The sequence below is a fragment of the Chlamydotis macqueenii genome, chromosome 3 (assembly GCF_036417535.1).
Source record: "Chlamydotis macqueenii isolate bChlMac1 chromosome 3, bChlMac1.mat, whole genome shotgun sequence".
Lineage (NCBI taxonomy): Eukaryota > Metazoa > Chordata > Aves > Otidiformes > Otididae > Chlamydotis > Chlamydotis macqueenii.
The window spans coordinates 71,862,821-71,876,196 of NC_141558.1; the positions used below are offsets into that span (position 1 = coordinate 71,862,821).

Here is a 13,376-nt window from a genome sequence, read left to right on the forward strand (position 1 = left end):
TATCTCTGCAAGTTCACTTCCTCATGTTAGCCAGCCACATTCAACTGGAGATTTGCCATTCCCCGGAGAAATCAAACTAGGACTACACTCAGTGCTTTCACTGCAATCCAAAGGCAGAGACTGAAGTTGTAGACGTGACTTGTGACAACTTTGACATTGCTGGCTTGAGGGCCAACAGCAGCAAGTCACAGCCTACACGGATGTCTGTGCTGCTATGCAAACTCTCTGGGATCCTGGGCAGATGTTGGTGCTCAAACTCACTATACCAGCTAGCTCCGCCCAAAACACTTTGTAAAGGCCTCCCAAGTCCCAGACCGTAGGCTCCATCATAGCCATAACCTGAGAAGAGCATTAGGGGTGAGCAATAGCAAGGGGGAATTGTCAAAAGCCTTGACAGCACACTGGCACAGACCGAGATCATGCTGGCACTTCATAGGGTGGGAGCAGGGATTCACACCAACACCAAACCTGTCTTCTTATACCAAATAATTCTTGCCTGAAATACATGTTCATACACAAACACATCTTGCTGTGCAATTGCACATCCAAAATGTGCACTAGAAATCTGTAGAGAGCAGAGGCTTTCACATCTCCAAGTCCACAATAACTGTTTCTAATCAAACTTAAATTTACTGTCTCCTGATACACATGCAAAACAAACTTTCCCAGTGCCACAACCCCAAAACACCATGGCTGCATATAGCGTTATGAAAAAGCAGTAGATTGTAGATCTGTGATGAGGTTAATCAAGCTAGTCAAACCCAAGGAACCTGGAGATAGTCCTCATAGGAGAAGGCCAGCAGGAGCTCTCATCTGTGACACCATGCTCTTCTTGGACAATTGTGCTGGAGGGAAAATTAATTCCTGTTGTCAAGATTGACAACCTTTCCCCCCCCCTTTACATCCTCACATACACATGGTGTTCCTCGCCAGGTTCTTATGGGCAGCTTGCCACTGAGAAAGATGTTGCCTTTAGACAGAAGAAAATCTCAATGTCATTAGTCACTTGTTCTGACTGCACTTAGAAGCTGTGCAGAGAGGAGGCCAAACCCTTCTATCCCTAATCCCATCAACAGTCATGCAAGCATCCACTTGCACAGAACAAGGTCCAAAATATACACATTCAAACATACACATTCCTGTCCCCAAGAATGGGTAAAGCCTGATGTCTCAGAAGCTCACTAAGTGGTCTTTGCAGCCATCTACACACCAGTGCCATGGTCCCAAGTATGCAACATGGTTTTCATGTGGCATAAGAAGCAGTTCCCGCAGTTTCCCTCCACCTTTTAATTAAAAAAAAAAAAAAAAAAACACAACAACAAAAAAAACAAAACACCCAAAAACCACCAACCCAAACAAACAAACAAAAAAAACCCCACCCACCACAGAGAGGGAAGGAGACTGATTCCATTTTGTGGTCCCTTTGGGAAAAGCAACCCAGAACTCCTTCTCCAGGAGTTCTGGAGATGCCCAGTAGAGCAGGGACAGAAGGGGCAGGCAGGCACCCGCCAACCACTTCTCTTGGGACTGCAGATCAGCTCCAGATAGATGGAGAGCCAAGCAGGAGGAAGGTTGGGTCTTACAGCCAGGCTGCAGGGCCCACAGCTTATCTTGGAGCTACATCACTTTTTTCAACACTTCAGAGGAAAGGGTACTAAGTACAGAACAGCTGAAGCCCCCATATACAACAAGCAGGGCCCAAAAAGGCACAGCAGCTGCAACAGCCCTGAAGATCTTGGGCAGATGGAAATTACTGGTGTGTCACGTAGCGACTAGAGCAGCAAGAATCCTCTCTATCTCCAGCCAGCTCTCAGGAGGGTATACAGAGGGAGCTTAGACTGGTCAGGGGACAGGAAAAAGAACCAAGAGTCAGACTGAAGCAGCTGCTGTCTAAACTCTGGTGGCTCACACAACTAGGCACCACTTTCTTGAGGTGCTAACTGTGTTACTGATCTGACAGGCATCCTTCAGCCCCCGCAAGCAGCTGGCTTGCTTACAAAGCTTTCCCTAGAGAAGTGATACCACTGAACTCTCCACTGGCAGTGCACAGTGTCCCTTCAGTGCTCCCCTGTCCCTTCAGCCCCCCCCCCCCCTTTCCTTTACTTGTTTTGTGGAAAAGCAGCAAGATGGCACTGCATATGGCATATCTATTTGCACAAACCCCTCTCCTAAGTACAGAATGTACATGAAAAGGAGAGAGGAATAAAAACACCAGGAGGGAGTACAGAGGACAACTATCCTGCTCTTGAGAGGGGCCCAGAAGTCACCATTTGCATCCCACACAGCAATCTTCAGAGCACATTTTGCTCTGGATCCTGGATGTAAGGAGTCTGAGAGACTGAATAGGTAAGCTGCCCAGGGCAGAAGGATCTGGCTTTGCCCACTTGAAAAGCTGGCTCTGGAGAATGGAGTGCTTGAAGCCATCTAACAGAGCTCAGGCTTTCAATGATCCCATCTCAACTGTCCCATCAGGAAAACTCTGTTTCCTTAGCAACTATGAGGCAAATAATGCCTTGTGTATGAGCTCCATCAAACACACAGGAGTTAGGGAAAATACCAAGTCAAAGCCTTATTTTCTTTCACACCACCTGCACACAAAAACATCCTCCTTTGAGTCTGCAGCAGGATAAAGGACTTAGTTAATGATTAAAGTCACCTCCAGAAGCCAATGAACCCTGACAATTTTAAGAGTCTTATCAGAGAAAGAGCTAAACACAGGCACTTCCCATCCTCTTCTCCTGACATGCTTCTCATTGAAGTCAAGCCCACAGGGGCACTACCTGATCACCAGGCAGCCCAACAGCACATGATCAGCTGTTGCTTCTTCATGTACTTCGCTAAAAGCGGCCATGAACAAAAAGCTGACCCAAAAGCAAGAGTCAAAAGCAGGATTATGTAAGTGGCAAGTGGAGAGAAAACAGACACAGGCTTCCAAGGCTAGGTGGAAAGGAAGCGGGGACAAAACCCAGCACAAGTTCATGAAGAAATACACCAATTTTCAGTAAGTTAACATTTTCCCCCAAAGGTGGCTGGCACTTTTGATGCTACAAATTATTTCCTCCCCATCTTAAGATCACAGAATTTTATGCTGTTTTTTTAAGCTACTTCATCAGGGAAAGAAAAAAAGGCAAACAGAAGCCACAACTAAACCAAGCTGTGGAAACAAGGAGACCTTGGAAATGAAGGCTCCTGCAGCCATGGTGCCTGGAGCCTGTCAGCTCCTCCACAGCAGAGGCAGCAGGCTGACATTCTCAGAAGTGCTTGACTCACATTTTCCTTTCCAAATCCAGAATCAAGGTGAACCCTTCCAAATCTGCGTGCATCTCACAGCTGTATCACTGCTTTTGCACCTCCTTTGCTACTGTCAAATGCGGAACTAGCCACTGGACTTCATGTTTTTAGGACCATCTGGCACACAAACTTTGGGACAAGGCAAGAGTCAAGAAGATAGCCTAAGGACTTAAAGACTGACAACTCCAGGAGATTGCATTATTCCTTTTTGTAAGAAAACAACTCTACACTCAAACCTAGCCCAGCTGCCAGCCCTTCGGCGCTCTGCCCAGCCTGGCATTTGCACAGTGCCTAGAGGATGCCTAGTACAGGTCATTAATAAGTTACAAAATTGACCTTGAACCCAGAGTCGCTTTACTACTAATGGCAGCTATTTATCTGGGCACTTTTTCATTTTTATTCCTGGAAATTTATTCTACCCTCCCATTCCCACCCAGCGTCAGCTTTGCATTTTAGATACACACTCTAAATACTGCCATCAAGACCATCAGTGACCAAGGAGGTTATTTTTAATTAGCTACTTCAGCCTACCAAGAAGATTCCCACTGGAAATCAAGTACAGCCATCCTCTTTTAAAAAAAAGAAAAAAAAAAAGAAAAAAAAAGAAAAAAAAAAAAAAAGATGAGCCAAACTACTTATTAAATAACTTTAAGAAAGCAGCATTAAAGCATCAAGCCCTTTAAAAAAAAAAACAAAAAACAAAAAACAAGAAAAAACAACAACCCACACACCAGAAAACCCACAACAAAACTGCACCTACTCACAGGAATTTGGCAGTGGAAAGAATTTATGTCCAGGACCTCAGCCTTGGACAGAGAATGGAAAAATTCACAAACTCTTGCACCAGACCTTTTTGTCCTAGGACAAATCCCTTAAGTAGTAAATTGTTTATGGAAACAGAGAAAATCTGAGGCAGAGAGAGGAGGAGGGCCCTGTGGCTACTAAACAAGGATGGGGAAATTGAGCAGGAAAAGACAGATATGCACTAGCACAGTTGCTAGAGAACATGCAGGAGAGAGTAGGCGTTTGTGGTCCCTCTTGTAACACCAATGGAAAGAAGTGCAAGCCATGCTACTAGGATCACTTGTAGCTCAGGAGTTTCTAGCTTGCTGTTTTGTGACTGAAGAACTAGCATTTCTAGATCCATTTTAAAGGAGTGAGGACACTTTCATTTTTACTGACTGGACAAGAGGAGGGTAACCAAGAGAAGGTTCTTTCTTGTCACTCCTGGAGGCCAGTGAGAGCATGAAATTCTTAGGCATGCCTTTGGGCATATACACATCCCACTTGTTTAAGTTTGAAGTGCCAAGAAGTTATTATTGAAGCAGTGAGGAGAGAAAAGACACCATCTACCAGCTTCCAGAAAACAGGACAGTAAGTCATTCTTGGAGACAGCTCTTAGCCTGAGCTTATGGTGCTGGCAGTCAGAAAACCTGGACACAAATGCCTTGAGCTGAAATCATGAACAGGGTGCAGAGGTATTTTTAAAGAAACGTAGAGGTACCTATTTCGAGAGATTTTCCCCCAAGAACAGCTAAGGCTGGTACTGTCAGAAGAACAGTAAGAAAGGGGGATCTTGGACTCAAAACTGTGTACATATCCTCTGTCATGCATTTCTGCAGGAGCAGAGCCCACGGAGGGGGTTCTCATCCACGGAGCCTTATCCACCACTGTAAAATCCTGTGGAAAACACACCTAAGGACACTAGCGAGAGGCTGTACCCGAGTCAACTGGTGACTTTCCTGTATCCTTGGCCTGAGAAGCTCCAAGAGAGTACGAGGGCTGAAACAGTCTTTTACTTCTGCCTCACTTCAATACTTGCTGCTCTTGGCCCATTCTCAGTCCCACTACCCTTCTTTACAGCATAACCACTGCTCCAAGCTCTTATCTAAGCAGACATAACAGCAAGAAGGGAAGCAAGAAAAAAAGCAAGACAGCTAAAAATAAAAGCCAAGTCATTTTCTAACTCCCTTGCCTAGCATCAAAGTCAGCAGTTCTCATTGCTTTATTCTTTAATCAAAGTTTGTTCAAGAAAATTACTCTTCCCAAAGCATGACTTGGACTGTAAAGCAGGCTTCTGACGCCAAGTTATAGTTACACGGGAAAACAGTAGTTTCCCTAGCAAGAAGAAAAAAAAAAAAGTCTAAAAGTGCAATTGCTTTATTGCAAGGAAAAAGTGTCCGTTGAACTCTAAAGAAAAAAAAATAAACAAATAATCCTTTCACATGCTGTAAGGAAGAGAAACAAAGTTCATGTTATTCCCTCAAATTTCATAGCTCTGCAAGCTGATGTTTTCACTTTGGGGTGTGCCCAATTAGAAAATAATCTGGCAAGCAGAGAAATACCAACAGCTGTGCAATTCCTCCTCTGTTAAAAGCAAAGCAAATCATCAGCTTCCAACAGGTATGAACAACCTGTCAAACATCACAAGCGCTGAAAGCAAAAGCCTTCAAGGATTCTCTACAGGATGGGCCATGTTTGCCTGAATGCATGCTTTTAAATCAAAGCAAAGAAACCCACCCAGCCTCAAAACACCTCTGGTCATGGAGAGAAACAACTCTTTGCCAAGGATCCTTTTTCTCTGCTGGGCTGCTCTGCGTTGCCTAGTTGTACAGGGAATACAAAGATGCAGGTATTAACAAGTAGTGTCCTGGGTGGCATGCAATCCTTGCCTTACCCCTGTCCCCCCACCACAGGGAATGTGTTCATCTGCCCAGGTGCTTTTTTCTGGTTTGGGTCTTTTTTTAAGAGAGGTTCACACATTTTGGTCTTCATCCTTCCCCCACCCCCAAAGAAGATCAGAGAGAAGACACAAACTGGCCTTGTAGAATACTACTGGCCACAGAGTAAAATTACAGGGACCCAGCAGTTGCCATTATCTCAAAGCAATGCTTCTGAACCAGGAACGATTTGACTTCATTTTTACTTCTACCTGCAAGTGCTTAACCCTTTTATCAGTTCCCTCCAGTCACTGGAAATAATCTACACATACAAACATCCTAGCCAAACCAGAGAGACCAGCTGAAGATCAAACTGCCTGTAGTAATTGTAACAAAGAACTTTTGCAGTATCCCACCAGAGCTTTTCCTGAGAATGGAGTCATAAGCTTTAGAGTAATCTCATGTTGTCTAGGAAAGAACATCATGTACTTTCTACACCCTAAACCATTCACCCACGTACAGCCACTCAGTATCACCATATTTTACCAACACATAAGCTTAGAAGAAAGCCACCATGGCATGGCCAGGTACAACTTAGGAACATTTTACCTCCAATTTGAAACAAGCTGGGAAGGAAACAGGATCAGGTTGATTTGCATGGTACAGCCTTTTGACTTGTTAATGAGAATCCTTTAGAAAAAGGCAAAATATAGATACTGGAAGTAGAAAATTGCCATTTAACGTGTACATAAAAGTATTTTGTCTTTTGGAAAAAACCAGCCATCCTCCAAGTTCCTCCTAGGCAGAATATCCTTAAATTTCAAACACACTGCAACCACTAACAAAGTTTTCAGACATACAGGCTCATGTACAGTTTCTGTATTGACAGAACTACATGGTTTCACTGAATAGTTTTAAAAAAATTGTTAAGGCAAGACAATCCAAAAGCGGGCACAGGAATAGTATTCAAACTCAGGGGTGGCTGTGGGAAGGTAAGCTGTATGAATAGTGCTGGCATAAACTCCTTCTCTTGCCTATACTTCTGACCTCTGTCTACATAGTGAGGCTGTAGGAGAGAAGAGTCTAGAGCTGGGGAAGGATTATGTTAAAAATAAAAGAACTAACCACATCTCCATTATTCTGACAGCCTCACTATCCCAGCAAAGAATAAAATCTTGCAAATGCAGGTAAACTGTGTCTGGGGAAAAAGAAGAAAAAAAAAAATATAGAGAGAGAATGAGGATGTAGAAAAGGCTTACCATTGCGATCCTCAGGTCTAAGGCTCTTCTTCGCCACTTCTGCCAATGCTCCAATGCCAAGACCAACAGCTAATCCTTTAAAATAAAAAGAAAAATGCCCAGGTCAGAATGAAAAACCTTCTGAGCCACATACAGAGGCTTTTTTTTTTTAATTAATGTTAAGCCACACTGTCAAATGCAGAGCAGCAAAAGAGCTTGATCATCAGAGCATCCTGGGTTTTCTCCTGTACTTCTTCAGCTGTTCTGGTTTTATTTAGTGAGGGAGGACTATGGTGGTAGCTTCTGTAAGAAGATGCTAGAAGTTGCTCCCCTTTGTTCAGTGGGCTCAGGCCTAGGGCGGACCCGCTGCTGGCCAGGGCCGAGCCAACTGGTAGCAGAATGTCCCATAATAATGCCTCTGCGATAATGTATTTAAGAAGGGGAAAAGAGGAGGAAAAAAAATAAAAAAGAAAAAAAAAGAGAGAGGGGAGATGTGAAGAAGCTGAGCAGTGGCAGAGAGGGGGAGGCGCGAGCCTTGTGGGCCTTGCAGGCCTCACCCTCTGGCCTCCCGCCGGGCAGCCGACTGGGCCCAACTTGGCCCGGCCTGGCTGCAAGAAGTGGAGAGGAGATGAAAAGTGAATGAGATGTAAAAAGATCCTGAGAGCCGTCTGCCAGCCTGTTGTGAGGAATGGCTGCAGATGCCAAGGTCAGTGAAGAAGGAGTAGGAGGAATAATGCAGCTCCTGGCCAAGATTCCCCTGCAGCTTGTGGTGATGACCATGGTGGAGCAGGTTGTCCCCCTGCAGCCCATGGAGGTCCACAGAGGGGCAGAGATTCACCTGCAGCCCGTGGATGTCCCCATGCTGGGGCAGGCGGATGCCTGAAGGAGGCTGTGGCCCATGGAGGGACCACTAGGGCACCTGTTCTGGAGGGACTGCACCCCATGGAAGAGATGACCCACACCGGAGCAGTTTCACAAAGGACTGTGGCCCGTGGGTGGGACCCCACAATGGAGCAGGGGAGGAATGTCAGGAGTTCTTCCCCCAACGATGAAGCAGCGGCATGAAACAACGTGTGATGAACTGACCATAACCCCCATTCCCTCTTCCTCCCCCCTGTGATTCTCGGGGGGAGAAGGTGGTAGAGCTAACATTAAGCCCGGAAAGAGGGAGGGGCGGGGGGAGGTTATCTTGTTCTCTGTCTCGTTATCCTGCTTTGATTTTAGTAATAAATGAATAGTTTTCCCCAAGTGGAGTCTGTTTTGCCTGTAACCGTAACTTTAAGGATTTCTCCCAGTCCTTATCTCAAACCTCAAGCCTTTTTCCTTACATTATCTCCCCCTATTCTCTTGGGGAGTGGGGGGAGTGAGAAAGAGACTGCGTAGTCTGGTGCCCATCAGGGCTGAACTACGACATCAGCTCAGCATGCCAGCCAGGTATCATAGGCTAGGCCAGTCTGGCATGTCTGGCTTTTACAAAGCACATGAACACCAAGTACTACTCAGAGCTCTGTGCTCTGGCTAAGGTCCTGCTATAGGCTCAAATCATGGAGTTTAGAAGAAGGGAAGAAAAAAAAAAAATAAATCTCACAAATATGGTTCTCAAAGTACAATTCTCAGGAAAGACCAGAATCCCCCTCACCCTCGCACCATGCCATCACAGCAGTGGGAGGCAGAACTGTATTTAGATGAAGCTATTGCCAGTAGAGGTCAAGGTTCTGTGACCCTACTGCCTAAGCGTTCAGGTTTATTTGGGCTCATTAGCTGTCTTTGACTTCTACATGCTCATTGACCATGATGAACAGAAATGTTTTTCCCGAGGCCCACCTTGTGTAAGCAGTGTTGTAACCTGCAATTCCCAGGACCTGTGCTCGGGAGTAACCTCATACAGCAACAGTAAGACCAAGAGACCAAACACTTGCGCTCCACGTGCACTATCACCCCTGCAAGCAGTGAATTCTAGGGCGTTGTCTCACAGCCACAGATTAAGCTACAACTACAAAAGAAGTGTTTTCTGTTTCCACAAACCTGAACAAAGCCACCAAAGATTAAATGAGAGTCAGATCTAATCATGCAGTAATCCATACTACCAAAGGTTTCACTACCTTCCCAATTTCAAAATATTTGTTTTTCTGGATAATAAGTGGCATAGGCAACGAGAACTGCTGGTGCTCCTTCATATCTCCTCATCAAGAGTGCATCCCACCATGCCTTACCCCCACACTGCTAGCAGTACTGAGCGCGCATGTTTTCCAAGCACCCCCCACGCCCTCCTGGAGGCGCTACGGGACAGAGTCCAAGGTAAAACAACCAAGGGACACTGAGTACAATGAAGGAAGCACAGCTGACCAGCTCATGGCATTTTGCACATGTGTGCAGGAAGAAACGCATGCACACATTTTGTAGTCTGAAGTAAGGAAGCCTGGGCACAAACAAGTTGAACCTCATCTTGCATTGAGTTTTTCCTCTCTCCCACCAGTAATTACAACCTCATCTCTACCAATAAAATTTCAAACTTGCACAGTATGTCTGCAGATGGAGCTGTTTCTGAAGCAATCTTGCAGACTACATGCACTGAGCCAAAGAATCCAGCATAAGTGGAAGCACGGGGCACAGAAGGCATCAGTGACATTACAAGACCTTTCGCACGGACTGCTTCCAAGGCAGCTCCCGTGCCATTTCAGTGTCAGGCAACCTTTCCTTCTCCATTGAACATGAATGTTTAAGAGCATATTGCATAATATAGAAATCTACCTTCAGAAAAAAAGTAACTTCCACAGGATGCCATGATTTTAACATTATAATACTTCAATTAAAAAGCCCTGAAACAATTTTTTCTTTGGTTTGCTTTTTTTTTTTTTTTAAAATTCTCCATATTTCCTTCAAGTTTTCCTATGGAGGTGCAGCACCAAAATGCCAAATTTAAGCCTAAGGAAGTTTACTGTTACTAGCTAACTTGTGCAGACCCTTCAACAGTGACAAGCCATGCATGACCATTGAGCAAGTCTTTTGCACCACAAATCCAGAGATTTTACTAGCTGAACAGAATGAGAAAAATATTCCTAGACTCCACAGGAAAGAAGCAAAGAGACTTTCACAATACAGCATAAACAATATTTCTTAAAATGCTGATACAGAGTCATCTCCAATCAGATCCCACATGCAAGACAGTAACTTGGAGCAGAAAGTACTGAGAGTGAGACAGGAAGCCAACTGAAGATAGAGATCTCATCAACAAAATGTGACTTTCTAGACCGAGTACCACTCATGGAGCACTTCTGTTGGCCTTGATCCCACTTTCACCACCTCCAAAGCAATGCTCCCCAACAGAAATCAGCTTGGTCATTATCAGCTAGACTGAACTGGGCTGGCAGTAATTGGTTCCAAAATAAGTGCACTGCATCTCCTTCTAAAGGCTCTATATTCACTACTGAGATTTACTGCCTGTACCTAAACCAAAACATATATGAACTTTCTAATCTCTCTTCATTATTAAGACACAAACCACTTCAAAGGTAAACAGAAGACTAGGAACCAGATTCTACTTAGTTTTCCAGAATAAAGCTGGATAATAGCATGCTGCAAAGCAACTTGTGGTTTACATCAGTGTAGGCAAGATCAGACTCCAAACAAGTGTGTGCCACACCATCTCTTCTCGCGGAGGTACACAGTTGAGCATCTGAACTAAATCATATTGTAGACTACACTAGAAAAAGAGCTTCTCTTACAATAGGTGCTTGTAGAATTGCTCACTGCTCCACTCTGTCCAATTTGCTAGAAAATTAACTCCAATCATCAGTCAACCACTGTTTCAAGTAAACTAAAGCCAAGCATAAACAAGTTTACAGTTAAACAGCTGCTAAGGTTTAAAGATCTGAAGTTTAAACAAAGGCAAAGGCTTCAAGCATCTTCAAACTACAATCACAGTGCACAGCAGGATATTTAGCTCAGGGCATTACACAAAAATGCCATGCAGCCTTCCTACTTCAAGTCTTCAGTAACTACCTGGAAACACCTCAGACCATATGCAGCCCTGCTATAAATGTGGTAGCAGAAGGGTAGATAAATACTCTTGGGACTGTGCAGGGTCAAGTGCATGTTGGGTGTTTGCTGCTTCCTAGCAGACAAGCCTGCACAAAATGAAGTCAGCTGTGTATGTAGCCTTCTATCACTAAGAAATGGGTAACAATTCAAAGCTGTATTTCTCATCAAAGCAATGCCAAAATTTGCTTTTCCCTGACCATCCAGGGCTTGGAAAAAGCTGCCACTGTTCAGAAGTCTCAGTTGCTCACTTTATTCCTTTGTTCTTACCAAGTTATTTCAAGAACAACTATGAAATTAGGGAATGAAATAGTAGCCTAAATTCCTGATGGCTATAACTCCATCCATTAACATCAGTACTAGGGATCAGTCTGATCCTGAACTTCAGGAACGTCTTACCTTCTCCTTTACTAACTTGAATTTCATTCACTGTGGCATTTGGAGCATGCACAGCTCACACAACAAAAATCACTGCAGAAAACTTCACTCTTACTCATCTTACAAACCAGGCTAACACTGTAGGGTTCAGAAAGCAAGTACTAGACAACACTCATTTCCTGAAATGCCACCAGATTTGTTTTCCAGCCCTTCTTTACACACCAACGCCCCTGAAAAGCTGTGGTCTAGGTACATATTATCTGAACATAAATAATACTGTGTACTGGGTCTGGCTGAGATAGGAGTAGTTTTCTTCATAGCAGCCTGTATTGTGCTGTGTGTTGGATTTGTGACTAAAAGTGTTGATAACACACCGATGTTTTAGCCATTGCTGGACAGTATTGGCACAGCATCAAGGCTCTCTCATTTCCCCACTCTGCTCCCACAAGTAGGCTGGGGGAGACAAGAGGCTGGGAGGGGACATGGCCAGGACAGCTGACTCGAATCGATCAAAGGGATATCCATACCATATAATGTCTTGCTTAGCAGTAAAACTTGGAGAAATTATGATGAAGGGGAGATGTTTGGGGTTATGGTGTTTGCCATAGTAGTAACTGCTACAGATGCTGAGGCCCTGCTACCCAGGAAGCAGCTAGACATCTGCCTGCCAACAGGGAGTAGTAAATGAATTTCTCTTGCTGCTTTGCTTGTGTGTGGAGCTTTGCTTCACCTATTAAACTGTCATCATCTCAGCTCCCAAGTTTTCTTGCTTTTGCTCCTCCTATTCCATCCTACTGTGGGAGGATCAGGTGAGCAGTTGCACTGGACTTTGCTGCCAGCCAAAGTCAATCCACTACACGCTGCCAGCCGTTCTTCTGTCATCAGGAACAAGCCATCCCTCCAAAGAACCTGCACAGCTGGAGAAAAGCACTCTCCTCCTCCTCCGGGCCACTAGCCTACGGACCTTGCACAAGTCACTCCTGACATCCTTCATTTCCCTGTATGTCTGCAAGATGAGTATTTCCTCCAAGACTAATCATTTTGTGACAATTTTCACCATCACTGAACAGCCACAGTTCAGCACCTTGGAAAATAACATCCCCGAGCACTTCCAGAATGTCACGCTCCCGTGTTTTGCCCTTTATGCACACAAGACTATTCCAGGCCTGGAAAATGCCACTTGGTCTTATACCAGCAGAGTGCCTCTTCAGACATTTCCCAGGCATCTGCAACACCCATTACACTTCAAACCAAGTCCATCAAGAGAGGATCTGGAATCCATTTTGTTCAGGAAGAATCTTCCTGCTCAGCAACTGACACAACAAAACAAACAGGAGACTGACTCGGCTGTTATCACTCTGCTCAGCCTGCCAAGCACAGGAGCAGCCTGTGCCCTGGATTTGGTCACGTCAAACACTGCAAGCACCACACAGAAAACGCTGCAAGCTGCAGACAGTTGTGCATCAATTTATAGCTTCCTGAGCATTACATGCTCACCAGAAGAAAGCCACACTCATTTGTCACTCGCAGGACAATCTGAATCCTATAGTTGTCAATCCTGTATATACTTTAATAAGATACTTAAGAGGTTAGCTTTTTTTTTTTTGCAAAATTGCTATAATTGCATTAAGATCTAGACTTCACTGCAAGCTTCCTGAATTTCTTTATTGCAAAAGGAACTTATTATGATATCATTAAAATAATAAACTTACAAACCAGGAGTATGATTAAGGGAGACAAAAACTCCTTAGAAAAGCAAGGAAGGGAGAAT

The 13,376-nt window shown here is 44.4% G+C and overlaps 1 protein-coding gene across 1 annotated transcript in view; it reads right to left on the reverse strand.

Annotated features, from left to right (window-relative positions):
• COQ8A (coenzyme Q8A) overlaps positions 1–13,376 on the reverse strand; it is a 49,577-nt gene that overhangs the window by 14,640 nt on the left and 21,561 nt on the right. Inside the window, exon 5 of the mRNA XM_086745042.1 lies at positions 7,211–7,285. Within this exon, the coding sequence (XP_086601168.1) occupies positions 7,211–7,285 (75 nt within the window). The remainder of the gene's footprint in view (positions 1–7,210; positions 7,286–13,376) is intronic.